The sequence below is a fragment of the Nannospalax galili genome, unplaced genomic scaffold (assembly GCF_000622305.1).
Source record: "Nannospalax galili isolate Female #2095 unplaced genomic scaffold, S.galili_v1.0 scaffold629, whole genome shotgun sequence".
Lineage (NCBI taxonomy): Eukaryota > Metazoa > Chordata > Mammalia > Rodentia > Spalacidae > Nannospalax > Nannospalax galili.
In genome coordinates, this window is record NW_008360323.1 from 2,885,543 (window position 1) to 2,900,915 (window position 15,373).

At 38.9% G+C, this 15,373-nt stretch overlaps 1 protein-coding gene across 15 annotated transcripts in view; it reads left to right on the forward strand.

Annotated features, from left to right (window-relative positions):
• The window catches only part of Meis2 (Meis homeobox 2), a 226,222-nt gene that overhangs the window by 150,064 nt on the left and 60,785 nt on the right, over window positions 1-15,373 (forward strand). For all 15 annotated transcript variants that reach the window (XM_008825299.3, XM_008825308.3, XM_008825303.3 and 12 more), the window contains one exon: window positions 13,878-13,954. In XM_008825299.3, the coding sequence (XP_008823521.1) occupies window positions 13,878-13,954 (77 nt within the window). The remainder of the gene's footprint in view (window positions 1-13,877; window positions 13,955-15,373) is intronic.

A 15,373-nucleotide genomic window follows, 5' to 3' on the forward strand; every position in this document is an offset into this window, starting at 1 on the left:
AAGAAAAGAAATTTTTAAGTTGCACTGTTTAGTGATTAATCGATAGTGTCTGCATACAAGTCAGAAACTCACAAAGTGATTTTCATTCTTCTGTTCGGCAATATTATATATTTAAATGGTCCGTGTGCTCTATTGCTTAGGTAAAGTACTAATTGAGCCCATTAGGTACCAAAGATAAATGCTGTAGCAGTACCTAGCTTGGTCTTTGTCTTGAACTAGTTAACTTTCACTACTCAGGCTGCTCTAAAAAAGGGAAGGAAAAGAAAATTGATAAGATAAAACCCTGAGGAATTCCAAAATAAATACTGCTAACTGAACTTTTGATGGCCCAGTTAAGACTTTTTTAAATGGTATCAGTTGGTGGCTTTATTTATTAGTGAATGCACAACTACGGCAAACACTGGATGATACCTTTGTCTTACTTTCTTGAATTTTGGAGATAGATTGTTAATGGTGTTTCTTAAATATTCCTAAAACAAATATATATTTCAAAACATATTAAAAATACAGACTTAGAGTTCAACAAGGAAAAGCCAAATGTATTTAAAACTTACCTTTTTTAAAGGATTCTTCTAAGTATAAAGCTATAGCCAACCTAGATTTGTATGTAGAAAGCAGTTCTCTATATGTTAGAAAAAAAAGGAATTTGGAATCTTTGAACTTAGTTTCTAAATGCTGGTATCTTATATGAATTTTTAATTTGGTGAACCTTTGGTTGTGAGCCTGAGCCTCTAACGGCAGCACCAGCTCTCCAACCCATGGTGAACTTTTGAAGAAAATCATGAACTCTTACTAAGAAACCATGTGTCATTAAAGCTCCTCTGATTGGAATTTTCTTCAGAGTACAATGTAAGAAATGGTTGCTCGCCATTGAGATTACCCTTTTCATGCAACTGCCCATCTGAAGAAGCCTGCTTTTGCATCCACTTCCTTCTTCTTTTATTACTCTTAGCTTATCCTTCACCCCATTTTCTTATCCTGTGCTCTATGATGAGCAAAGAAGATAATACCCAAACAGTCCTAGTGCTTACTCGACAGATAATAACCTTTTTGAGAAAAGATAACTCCATGTCTTTAAACAAATACTTCCTCTTCAAATCCGTGTTAGCTTTTCCTTGTCAGACGATTTACTCCACATTGCATTTTTATGGCAAATCAAATTAAATTAATCATTATAGAGTTCATGCAAATAAAATTGGAATAAGCACACTTGGATTGTTTTTTTATAGTTTTTAGTGTTGCCTAATGATTCCTTGATAGTTATTCCACATTTCTCCCAGCCAGACTTTTTTAAGTTATTAAAGGACTATTATCATGGGCTAATCGACAATCCTCACTTCCTGCTAACTCAGTTCATAGAGCAATGCTTCTGGCCTTGTTAAGTAGGGTGGTTGTCATATAATTAGATATCAGTATCTCAATTGTCTAGACATTATATAGCTCTCTGTTGTGTACTTCAGACCATTGCTTCTTTAAAAAAAAAAAAAAAAAACCCGAGCTTATTTAACAAAAGAAATCAAATGTTAATGAAAAATTCCATGCATGTAGTTCCCCAGCTTCATACTGTGATCCAAGTCTGCCAGTGCCATCCGGTCTTCTGCCCATGTAAAGTTTTCCTCTGGTAAAAAGAGCTGATCTTCACCATCTCAGGTATAGGTTTGCAGTCGGTGCTCTCTTCTTCCTTGAGTGTCCCCTCCTATCACTCCCTCTTCTCATTTTCTCTCTAGCTCTTCACCGTAACCAATTTCCTTTTCCCTAACTCCAAAATCAGTACTTTTAGCTTGCAAAGAAATCATGTGGTCATATTTTCACCTTAATTACTTCAACACTCATGTATTGGATACATCAACGGGCCAGGCAGTGACCTGAATTTTGGAAGTAAAATGTGTCTAGCTAGCCTCTGCTTTCAAAGAGCAAAGAGCCTAACATTAGAGCAAGTATGCATACATTTGCAGGAAAGCATGGCAAATAGGGAATGCCCAGGGAGGATGCAGGTACTATTAAGTAACTAACACAATGGAATCTGGACATGCGTATTTGTAATTCCAAAGTATAAATAAGGTGTTCTAGGTGTTCTATAGTGTTCTATAGGGGGTGTTCTTTGAGGTTCTGTAATGTGAATTTTTTTCTTTCTGGGAATATCAGGGACATCTTCAAAGAGGAAGATGCCAACTGGGCAAGTAACTGGGCAATTCATTTTGCCTCTTCAGCCTCGGTTTCATTAGGCATAAAATGAGAAGCTTGAGTTGGTTAGCCTCTGATGTCCTTTCCAGTTGTGAGCATGTGAGTTTTTCGTTTGCAGTTCACTGAAAAATCTAAATAGCCTAAACCTGTTTTGAAATCTATTTCAACAAATGATCCATAAAATAAATAAGCACAAAATTCAATTTTTTGGAAAAGTGGTCTGGCTGTGGAACAGTGTGGCCCCATAAAATATTAATTTGGTCATAGTGTGGAAATGTGAAATGATTGTTAAATGAGTCAAGGCCTTATTTGTGGCTTTTGGCTCATTTAGTAAGATTGCCCATTAGCCACAGAGTCAGCATAACATGCATGGCCAAGCAGCTCATGGGAGCATCCTAACAAATGTTAAATAAAAATTATCTTTCTCTAGCCCTACGAATATATTTCCATTATTTTCAAAATAGAACTCTACTCAGCTTTTAAGTCTCAGTCAATAGGAAAATAATTATTTTCGCTGTGTTTAAAATCTGAATCTTATCTGCAAATGGTTTCTAAAATGGTTTTCTAATACATTTTTGGATGCCTTTTTGGAGTTTAAAGTGACTATTGGTAGTTTCTAACCATTGTACAATCTCTCCTCTCCTACTGTGTAAGTTCTGCCTATGCTGTCACGATCCCATCACAGAGTGTCTCATTTGAAAACTCTGACAAGTGTTTCTCTTTGGTCCCAGACACTTACTCCTTTCATCTTAACCTTAGTAGCTTATTCTCTTTATCAATACATTGATAATAATAGATCTGTGTGTGATTCTACGTTAGGCCCATACCCTTACCTTATAGACAAAAGTGAGCTTTTCTTTTTGTCCTTGTTGGTATTAAGGACTGAACCTAGAGCATCACGCATGCTCAGCAAGTGCTCTACCCACTGAATATATCCTGGTTTAACTCTTTATTTTGAGACAGGGTCTCACTGATTTGCCCAGGTTGGCCTTGACCCTGAAATCCTCCTGCCTTAGTCTCCTAAGTGTCTGGGACTACAGGGCTGTACCATGAGCCCCAATTCTCTCTGCTCTTCTTGTTTTCTTATTTTTTTGCAGCGCTGGTGACCCAACCTAGATGTCATGGCAGCACTGAGCTTCATCCCCAGACCCCACTTTTTTCATTTATTTATTTATTTATTTATTTATTTATTTATTTATTTATTTATTTTAACATGTGTAAAAGGGGTTGGAGATGGGATCTCTCAACCCAGGCTGGCTTCAACCTTGAAACACCCTGCCTCAGCCTCTCTCATGATGGGATTACAGGCAATGGACCACCATACTGGCTCTTTTGTTCTTTTTTTTTAATTTAAAAAAATTTATTTATTATCTTTATTTTATGTGTATGAGTGTATTGCCTACATGTATGTGAGTGCATCCGTGTTGTGCAATGCTGCGGAGGTCAGAAGAGGGCTTTGGATTCCCCTGGAACTGGCATTAAGGATGCTTCGTAGCTGCCATGTGTGTGCTGGGAATTGAACCCAGGTCCTCTGCAAGAGCAGTCAGTGCTCTTAACCTCTGAGCCATCTCTCCAGCCCTGTTTGTCCTTTTTAATGTGTGTACGAGTGTATGCCTGCATGTATGTGAGTGCACCCGTGTCATGCAAGGCTGTGGAGGTCAGAAGAGGGCTTCAGATTCCTCTGGAACTGGAGTTAAGGATGGTTCCTAACCACCATGTAGGTGCTGGGAATTGAACCTGGGTCCTCTGCAAGAGCAGTCAGTGCTCTTAACCACTGAGCCATCTCTCCAGCCCTTCTTTTTGTTCTTTTTAAGGAGTACTTTCCACTGTGGCTCCAAGTGTCAACGAAACATTAATCTTTTAGCATCTGATTATTATTAAAATCTCTCAAACTTTTCTGAATGGCAAAACTTGGTAGATGTTGTCAAATATCTAAATATTGTATTGTTAAAGCAGTTAAATTGCTATCTGAATTTTTCCATATTTATTTGGGAATTTGTGCATTGTACATATGGCACAGACAGTCCTTTCTACCGACTAACTCCTGGTTTCAGAAGTAATGCATTTGATAATAAGTGTGTATTGAAGATTTACTCTATAGGAAGCACTGTACTAAGTGCTATAGAAAGTTCAAGGTCAAATAGGGAATAAACTCTACCCTCAGATGATTTTCAGGTCAGTGAGAGGTGTAACCCACATACCCGTGTATACAAAGAAGATGAGGAGGGAGTAAAGTGCAAGAGGAGAGGAAGACTGGTTTTCTGGGGAAGGGATTACTTCTGCTCTGGAGGGTTTCCCCCTGTTTGTACTTGACTGCTAAGGTGATGTACTAGAAAGGTTGGGAGTGCCAGAGATGTGGAAAGGACCAGAACGTGAGAATCACACACCATGTGAAATACTTTCCCTTTGGAGCCACGTAAAGGAATTTTACTCTAACCAAACATCCCTGTTAGCCAGATGATCGCAGTAGTTTTCATGTTGTTTGGTATTATCACAGCCTCTGGTTACTATAAGGTTTTTGCAGTTAATTTGTTTCTCAGGTATTTTGGTTAGCAAATTTAGATTCATCTCCCTTAAGAATTCCAACACCACAAAAGAAACAAGCTGATACTTTCCGTGGTCATTTTAAGGAAACAGCATCAAGAGTTGAGCTCATATTTTGCTTTTCTGATTTAGATGCAACATTTTACCAACTGCTTATTCATTGGACGTTCAGTCTTCTATCACAACTTCGATAAACTTTTTAAAACCCTGAGTTGTCCTATTTTTGCTATGCTTTACTCATTTGAACTGAATATGAAAACCAAAGGCAAATGATGTGTTTCTTTCCTCTCCTGTTCCTTTCCTTCATCCCCCACTTCTGCCTCTTTATCTTCCTCCTCAAAACAAATAAATGAAATAAATTTTCTTTTTTTTCTTTTTGATCTTTTTTGGGACAAGGTCTCCCTGTAGCCTCAGCTGACCTAGAACTTGCTAAGTAGATCAGGCTGGCCTTGAACTCGCATAGATCCATCTGCCTCTGCCTCCTGAGTGCTGGCATTAAAGGTGTGCACCACCTTGCCCGGCTATAAATTATCATTTTTATCTTGAGGGAGAAAGAGAACAAACTAAGAGTTGCAGTTAATCTAAATTGAGCTACATGTATCCGTCAGGACTAGCTTATTGACCCAAGTGACTGGAAAGTAAAGGATGGCTAGTTTTAAGGAACATTGTATCCAGGTGTGAAATGATACAGGAATCTATTTTCTGTATGACTGGTTCTGCTTTAGTGTGGCAGGTTTTCTCCTCCATTTGATGGCAACGACAGCCATCCCCACACCAAGCACACATTCTGCCACTCAGTAACTAAAGTGAAAAGAGAACCTTTTGGCAGCCTCATGTTGGACTCTCTTAATCTAACTTGGGTGTCTTCAATGCAGACATCATGATTAGCTAAGGTGAGCACATCCCCAACGTAAAATTAAGGCCTTATTACCAAAAGAAAGGGGAAATGTTAATGGTAGAATGGAAAAGTCCTATGCTAAACGCCAAGATGGTAGGAGGTGGCAGGATCTCATGGTGGGGAAACAGTAGAAACAAGACTGAGCCATTTATTATGAGGAAGACAGTCAGGGCTCCATTACTGGAACTTCAACTTGTAGGCAGAAGGAAGCCAGCAGTGATCAAAGAGGTGACTAGCACCTGCAATGGTGGCTTATAATCACAGGCAGGAGATTGTGATGAGTTTGAGGCCAGCTTAGGCTATAAAGTGAGTTCCAGGCCAGCCTGGCAGCCTGGACCATGTTAGAGTGAGATTGATTGAAGAAAGGAATGGAAGGAAGGAAGGGAGGGGGGGAGGGAGGGAGGGAGGGAAAATAGAAAAAGGAGAGATGTGATGAGATGACCAGGTTGCTGGATTGGCAAGAAGAGCAGAGGCTTTTATTGATTTTCTGGGATGGGCTGGACTTCCGTAATTGTCAATTAGTCACAGGCAGAGTTTCAAAAATGTTCTTCCTGTGCACAAACATGCTGGCCTTGTACTTGGTGAGCCAGCAGCAGTCAGCTTCACTCAGGAGCTGCTGAATTACATCTGGGGTCATCATCTTATATAAATGTCCTGGCCACGTAGTTCAGCCTAGGCCTTCTGACAAGGCTCTTGACTGCAGGTGCCTGTTTGTGGAGAAAGCCAGGGGCAGGGTAGAAGAAATATGTGCCAGCTCCAATCAGCAAACAGGTGAAGTTAACCCTGCATCAAATGTTCTCAAATGACTACTCGCAGAGCTCAGGAGAGTGTGATTCAGAGGTCAAAGCAGCGAAGAGGGCAAACATAGCATAAGGACAGCGATGCCAAGACTTCTATCCCAGATTAGTCACTTGTGGGCTCAAATGAGGAATCAGTCTTTTAGTAAAAGTGGCCTTCAAGTTTCTTCAGACTAGTCTACACAACTGTTATCATAACCTGTATGTCAGAGGTTAGGCAAGCTGGTGAGGATGCCTTGCCTAGCTGTGTGAGCTCAAAAATCAGTGACTGTTTTTGAAAAGTCAATGAAAAATAAATGCTGTGATTTTGCTCTGTCAGTTTGTCTGGTGTTGAAGTTGATTCTGGAAAGGGAGGAAAGATTCAGAAGCAATCCTCATAAACCCTGTTATTATGATCGCTTAGATATTTGATTTCTCTGTACCACTCTGCTGACCTCTTTCTATTATATCTCAGGTTCAGTCTTATTTAAGGTGGTGGAGCTACTGACAAAAAAGGAAACCTAGGACTATTTTTTTCTCTTTTTCATTCATATTTAGAAGCAATAAGAGTACAGGAGAAATAGAAAAGTTAACTCACAAAGCTTTGCCTTTAGGAAGTTATACTTAGAGATGTAGATAAGATATGACAGTGAAAACATAAAAATTATAAATCTCTAGCAAATTTCTATGGGAATTTAGTGGGAAAGAGATTATTTCTCAAAAATTCAAGAATTGGGTAGCTTTGAAATATCTCCCTTGTTGTTTCATGATTCATCTTTAAAACTGGTAGAAATATATATTCTATTCATGGAATAAATTTCTAGGAATTTATTCCTTGTAACATCCTGCTCAACAAGTTGCTTGACCATCTTTCTGGATGGTTATATTATATCAGCACATAAGTAATTTAACAAACTGTGCACTGTTCAGTCTCTACAGAACACATCTAGCAAATCTTATGGAAACTCTGGGGTAGAGCAGTAACCTAAGATTGAGACCGATCTTGGATATATTAGGCTTCAAAAAGTATTAGTTGGGGCCCAGCAAGATAACTCTGTGGGTAAAGGTGCTTTCCATCGATCCTGATGGTATGAGGTCCAACCCCAGGAGCCACAAGCACAGTGAAGAGAGAGCTGACTTCTTTTTTTTTCTTTTTTGAAAACAAAACAAATTTTTATTGTGTAGAAATACATATATCTTAAAAAAAATCACCCCGAAAACACGCTATTCTCTCATTCCTCCATCCTTCTTCTTCAACTCCTCTAATATAAAGGGCATTATTACACCTTATTAGAACTTCACCCAGATGTCCAGGCAATGCCCCATCTGTGTATTCTTCTGTATTTGCAAGCTGCGTGTTCATGTAGCCGTCTACAGACATCAGGTTGCCCTTGTACTCCATACCCCACTTTAGTTTCACCATCACTGGCTTTCCTGTCAGTCCGCTGAGAAGAGTTTGGGGATGGAGGGGTAAAATAGCAAACACCCACGAACGCAGCCACCAATTCCACTGCCATGTGTCCCTCATGAATGGAGCCCCAAGCCTGGACCAATGAGCTGAGAGAAAATCAGAACTGACTTCTTTAAATTGTCCTTTTACCTCCACACACACTGGTATGCACAGGCATAGACACCCGCTTACACACACATATCCACATAGATAGATGATAGATAGATAGATAGATAGATAGATAGATAGATAGATAGATAGATGGATGGATGGATGGATGGATGGATGGATAGGTAGGTAGGTAGGTAGATAGATAGATAGATAGATAGATAGATAGATAGATAGATAGATAGATAGATAGATAGATAGATAGATAGATAGATAGATAGATAGATAGATAGATAGATAGATAGATAGATAGATAGATAGATAGATAGATAGATAGATAGATAGATAGATAGATAGATAGATAGATAGATAGATAGTAGATAGATAGATGATGGATGATGGATGGATGATAGATAGATATAGATACATACATACATACATACATACATACATAGATACATACATATATAGATACATAGGTAGATATTATTTTTTAGTTGATTGGAGTTACCTCAGTATAAAAGCATACCTAATTGAGTTGCAGCATAGAACTGGGAAAATGAACAGCAGACCTCAATCTCATTTGAAGGAATGCTGGCAACTGTTTGCTGCTAGATGAAGAAAAGCTGATCTTCCAAAAACAAGGGACTCTAGATAGGCTGACTAGACTTAGTGAATGGACTTGCACTGGGGAACAGCTGGGGATACTAACAACCCAGTGGGCCTTACAGGGATGACAGAGTTTATGGGCTTCAGTGGGGGTGGGGGAGCTGGCTATGGGAGGGTGCCAGTGGGGACAGGGTTATAAAGATGACTAGGATTGTTTGAGCTGTTCTGTATGAAAAACATAAAAAAATTTAAAAAAAAACAATTCTTTGCAAATTCTTTCAATGAATTGAAAAACAGGAAAACTTCTAAACTTACTTTTTGAGGTTGGCATTATTTTGATATTGATAGCAGGCAAAAATATGGGAAGAAACACAAAAAAATTAAGTGAGCACTGCAGATATGGCATGGTAGGTAGATTGCTTGCTTAATACACAGAAGTGCTACATAAAGCTGAACATTGTATCACACCCTGATAATCTCAGCATTAAGGACATAAAGACAGGAGGATCAGAAGTTCAGGGCCATCCTCAGCTACATAGTGAGTTGATACCAGCTTGGGATACATGAGACCCTGTTGCAAAGGCAAGAAAACAAAAAATTAAAAGACTGTGTTTCTTTTTAAATGTAGAGTATACAAATTAGCTATGATTATAATAAATTACAATTTTAAATTTTCATATAGTAATTAATATTGTTTGAATTATGGACAATACAGGAGAAGTCTTCATCTCTAGACCTTACACAACTATATTTCTCCAGATACTTTTCTTGTACTACAAGCACATATTTGTATCTGTTTCACTTAATTTATTTTTATTTAACCTCAAATGGTTAATATTTATTGTTCTACTCTCTTCTTCACCTAACAGTATACGAGCACTACCTTTCTGCAAGAAAATCCCATTTCATCCAACTACAATTCGGTTGACAGACATTTAGGTTACTTACAATGTTTGAATCTTTCAAATAATTCCCTTTTAATTCATTGTTCACTTCTAGTTCGTGGGGTGACTTGAAGTATCACTTACAATTTTAAAACATCAGCATAAATCAAGGCAACACAGAAAAAAAGCTCATGATAAATTAGTTGTAGTATGGACATTATTGGAGAGGGCTTGAACATATACTCAACTGCCCTACAGATGTGGGCATTATATATTTGCTTCCATGTATTTGATAAATAATCTAGCCCTAAATAGAAGGGGGGAAAGATGAAGAGGACGAGTTGGAGGAAGAGGAAGAGGGGGCAATAGAGGGAGAGGGAGAGGAGGTAAAGGAGAGAGGAAGAGGAGAAGGGGGAGAAGGAAAAGGAGGCAGAGGAGGAGGAGGGAGAGGAGAAAGGAAGATGAAGGGGACGAGGGGGTCTGTAGTATCCTGAATAAAGATATCTTACTTGCAAGCAAATATTTACAAGAAAGGCAATTAAAGAACATTTTCTTTCTCTACTGACTCATGCGCCATCCATGTCTTGTTAATTTTTTGAACATTTGTTAGCTGATACCACAAGAAGGTCTTTGTGATAATGCTTCCAGCCACCAGTGGACTTGGAATTATTTTGAGATGTGAAAGACCTTAACTTTTGCTGCTCTGATGAAGGAAATCATCATCACTGCTACTGCGTTATAATGTGTACTCTTATGAGAGAGTCCGGCCACCTTAAGGTCACTGCTCCCACATGAGTCGGCCCCCAACAGCGAACAGACTAAACTACTGCTTTAGTCCAAGAATATGGAAACTGACAACAAATTACTGCTTGTGGTCTACTTGCAGTTTTCAAGTGCAAACATACTGAAGTTTATTTTAAATTTGAGCCAGTGAGACATTTAGTAGTGTTCATCAAAGAAGGAGCGAAGGCTTCCCATGTTTATTATTTCAGTACGATGTCTAGTCTAATAAAGCAGAAGAATGCATACAATACACCACATAGTAGAAATCTCCCAGTTCCACAGTTTGGCCTTAAATATATACATATATTTGTAAATTAATCCAAAACACATTGTCATGGTTCCAATTGCTCTGAAAGCTGATTGTTTCCCATCGCTCTTTTAATTTTAGAAATCTCATGGCTGACTGCCAGAGTACAGAGAGATAAACAGTCCACCCTATGCATACAGGGCTATGGAATCTGGAATGTGCAAAACCCACAGAATGGTATTTAAATACATTAAAACTTACTAGGTGTTCCCTATTAATTAAAAAAAAGCCATCTGTGCAAGGTGAATTTTGGTAAGGTACCAATTTTTTTTAATGATTGTGGCTAGAACTTGTAACTGCTTATGAAATATGAAAGTATCACATAGGGATTCCCAAGATGAAATGCACTGTTTATATAATTTTGCAGTCATCTGACTGCATTTCTAATAAAACACTGGAAAGCATTCTTGTTATCCAATCAGAATTTACGATCAAACTAGAAGGAATTGGTTCTCTAGTAACACTTACTTTCTGCTTCCACTAAACAATTTTTTCATCTAATCTGCCCCCCACATGTCTATTTGTCTGTGTCATACACACACATACATACACCCATAACCCACACTTTGTCAGAACTTTCTTAGGTAAATGCAGTAAGCAACAATGAACATATACAGACACACAGACATACACACACACACACACACACACACACACACACACAATCTACCCGATGACTTTATATCCATACACAAGTGCCAAGGATTCTAGTGCAACCGACCACGACTAGTAATAATCAGATACATACAGATTAGAGACGCATGCGCCAACATCTAGGTGTCATTAGCCAAAGCAATGAATCTTTCTGTAAGAAACAGTATGTTTCTTACATACTGAAATGGAGATCTTTTTTAAAGGTTAAAAACTCATTCAATTTTATGTCTTACAGGGTTTATACTGAGTTCAATATTGTATAACTGTATTAATTGTGAACCAAAAAATTTATTAGGTAAATGCAGTAAGCAACAATGAACATATACAGACACACAGACATACACACACACACACACACACACACACACACACACACACACATACATACACATTGTGTCGGGGTGGGAGGGCATCACAGGTGCTGCCTAAGGAGGCAGTGCACAGAGTCACATTACCAGTGCAGTTCTATATGTTTGGTGGGATATCTCCTTATTTTCCTTTTGATTTTTGCTTTTTGCAGAATTTTTCCCCCTGGACTGACAACCTATAAACCCAAAAAATTGTAGAGGGGCAGAAACTCAAAAGGGAACTACTTCCTTGAATTTGGATAGGAAATACCTTGATAAAAAAGTTTTTTTTTTTTTTAATGTCATTTGTTCCCCAACCAGTGTTTTCAGTCAATTAAAATTTGTACTCTAGGCCTTTTCCAGTTTGAAGGCACCTCTGCGTCTGTGATGAGCAATCCTTCTTGTTTGTGTAGTCATTCATTATCTCCATTACCAAAAGGAGACTAGAGGACAATTACATTGTTTGGACGAATCGGAGTGTTAGGAGGAGAATTTGTCATGGAAGCAGAGTGCAGTACCTGACAGGCAGCGATTGATGGCCAGGAATGAGTATGAGTGGCCCAAGCAGCCTCATAGGATGCAAATTACTGACTGTGGATTCCAATTTACCCTGTTCATTTTTCTTGCCTGTGCTGAAGACCATTAGTGGTTTTTGAAGCAGTGAAGGGGTCATTACTAATGTGGGGAGGCTCTAGCAGGAGGGGGAAGGAGGGGCAAAGCCTTCTGTAATTACACAGCTTTCAGGAACAGGCTTCAGGCCCTAGCCAAAAAAGTGTCAACACCTCGCAATCAGAAAAATTTATTTTCATTTTATGCTTAACCCATATTAATTCAACATTATCATCTTTCTTTGTTAACATTTGCAGAATATTAAAAGCCTGGCTTCTATATTAATACAGATCTTGTTAACCCTTTTGCTATACAGGGGATTTTATTTAACCTGATGGCATGTGGGTCTTCTAATAAGCAATTGTGCACATTTTGGATAATATATGCTATTACAGAAGACGAAATACCTGAAGAACGAAATCTTACATGATTGAAAAACATTCTCTCACAAATGCCAGGATGATTAGGAAGGATTGCTGCTGTTCTTCACAATGCTTTATAGATTTATTTTATTTTTAATCATGTGTATACATATGTGTCTCTATGGGGAGTAGATATGTGCACATGAGTGCAGGTGCCCACAGAACCCAGAGACATCAGATCCCCTAGAACTGAAGTTATAAGGGGTTATGAGCCACCCAACTTGAGTGCAGAGAACCAAACCCATTCCCCTGCAAGAATAGTACAAGCTCTTAGTTGCTGAGCCATCTCTCCAGCTCCTCGATAACACTTTAATGGTATTGATGGGAAATAGTTATAACTCAATGTTCTCGTTTATGAACAACTTTGATATATGAGATAAGCACTTACTTTTCTGTTGAAGAGGACCAGTGAATTTTGGTCCAGGATCTATGTCACAGATAAGTTTCATAATTACATATACAGTCCAGTGCAGGGCTTCTTGAAAGAAACATGCAACTCTAAAACAATAATCCTGGATTTCAAGATGAGTAGGCGAAAAGGGGTGATCATGGGAAGATTGTTATCAACCTTGATTGATGAGAAGGAAAGAGTTAAAATTGAAACCGAAAATATAAAATTTCCATAGCAAGTCTTGCATATAACTGACTCCTTTGACTTAAGGCCCACTGTATATGTGACCATGTTAGCTTTGAGCACTACTTAGTGAAAATGAAAGAATCCCCCAGCATCCCACCATGGAATCCACGTGAAAAGGAGGTCCATTAACTATGCTATAATCCAGTCATTTGCCTGGCTTCTAAAACAGTTGTGATTCCTATTGCTCCCACTGTCCAAACTTTTACTGTCGTTAGCCTCAGATTAACTGGGAAACAATCACTGTGGAGAGACATCTCTCAAAAACAGCATGGAGCAGGAGTTCTACACATGCCCACTCGGGAGCCAGGGAAATGGGACTTCGAGTTCCCTCAATACAACTGACATGAATGGAGATACCCAGAATCCAGATGCCACCCCCAAGTGCTTTCCATCCCTGACTGATCAAAGAAATCAAGTGACTTAAAGGCACCTGGCCTTTTATCACCGGCTCTGCAGCATGTGACAGGAACATGGGGTTGGCCATGGGCTTCTAGATTCTTGTCCCTGCCCACACTTCTCAGCAAGTTATCTATATTTTTGAAAAATGTGGTGAGGAAAAGAAAGTCGTTGACTAAAGAAATCACCAATGGTGGTTTCACTCTTAGAAGTAAGTGACTCTTTCTTAACTTCTGATACATCTTCTAAAACATTTGTCTTTCCATTAGCACCCGTACCCTTCTGAGGAGCAGAAGAAACAGTTAGCTCAAGACACAGGACTGACAATTCTCCAAGTAAACAACTGGTGAGTGACCCAAAAATCAATGTTTTTCTCCCTTGGCTAGAATGAGATTTCTAAATAATTGTTTTCCTTTCTTCCTGGTTTTGTTTCTAAAACAAAGAAGTCCTGGATAACTTCTGTATGTCTTTCTTGAGGTGTGAAATTAGTGCTTAGGCCAAGGGAGAGGCAGCCTAGCACGTGGCTTTGTGAGCGTTCTTCTTTTTCTAGATCTTTCTTTTTCTTCTCTCTTGCTCTTCCTTTCCGCCTCACTTTTCTCATCTCTGATGGTTTAAAAATTCTCCATTTGAATCACAGATTCTGTCTGGGTCATTCCTGTTGGATATTATTACATGTGTTTTCCAGCCCTCACAGATGCTCAGCACTTGCGGAAGGCTTCTTTTGTCTGGGCTTTGAGGAGCAACAAGGATATGGGGGGTTTTGTATCTCCTCCTAGAAATTTATTTACCCTAATTTTTTTTATTAGTAGGAAAAAAGAGGTTTCCATGTTTAGCTTTGCGATTTGGTAGCTCATTGGCATGGTGGTGTATGGGCCACCTACCCTTTGTACATGGCTTAGAGGGTAACTGAGGGAAAGGCGGGGCAGAGGATTAAATAAAATGATCACAGTGGCCAAGAAATGGTATAGGAATTACTTATCAAAATACTGGCCTGGGTTTTATCAGCGGCTTAATTTTGTTCTGTACATTCTTGGGGTGATGTTCAGATTAATTGAACTGACAGTTCTCTTTCAAAATTCAGGGGAAGTATTTGCACGGATTTCAGGCCTTATACAAACTTAATTACATGGAACTCCATTTTATCATTCTAATTCCATGTAGCAGAGGTTGTATTTACAAATGAGAAGTCTCTGGCTTTATTCACAGCTTTCCTTAATATATTTATCAAAGCAGGTTCATTTACAAAGTGCTCTATCTGTGGGACACAGGCAGGCAGACATTAACAAAGCTTTTAGGTTTATCAGGCTCGCTGCCTGATGAGCTACCCGAGGGTCAATTGATTTTGTGGTTCTGTGATTCATTTTTTTCTCATTTTTCTAGGATCACAATGAGAGACATGCTTGGAGAATTAGCCAGTTTGTCTGCCTTATCTGTCAGGCAATTTTTTTTTTCCCAGGGAAGTCAAGCTACTTAAATTGGCCACAGGAACTGCCGTTATCTGACTTTAATGCACCCTATAGTGTGGATAGCATTTCAATTACACCAGTAACCAAAGCTTAGCTGCAGCCCTTTTCATGCCTCGTGCTGTACAGAAAGTGATGTGCCTACCTACAGAAGCAGAAAATTGAGTTGCCTTGCTTCTGTCAGGGTGATTAATGCGGAAATAAACTGCTAACCTGAAAAGAAGGGATAGACAATACAGACTTGAATTCGCTTTAATTTTCTTCTAAAGATTGGAGCTATGTACATTTAAAGATACCCTTTA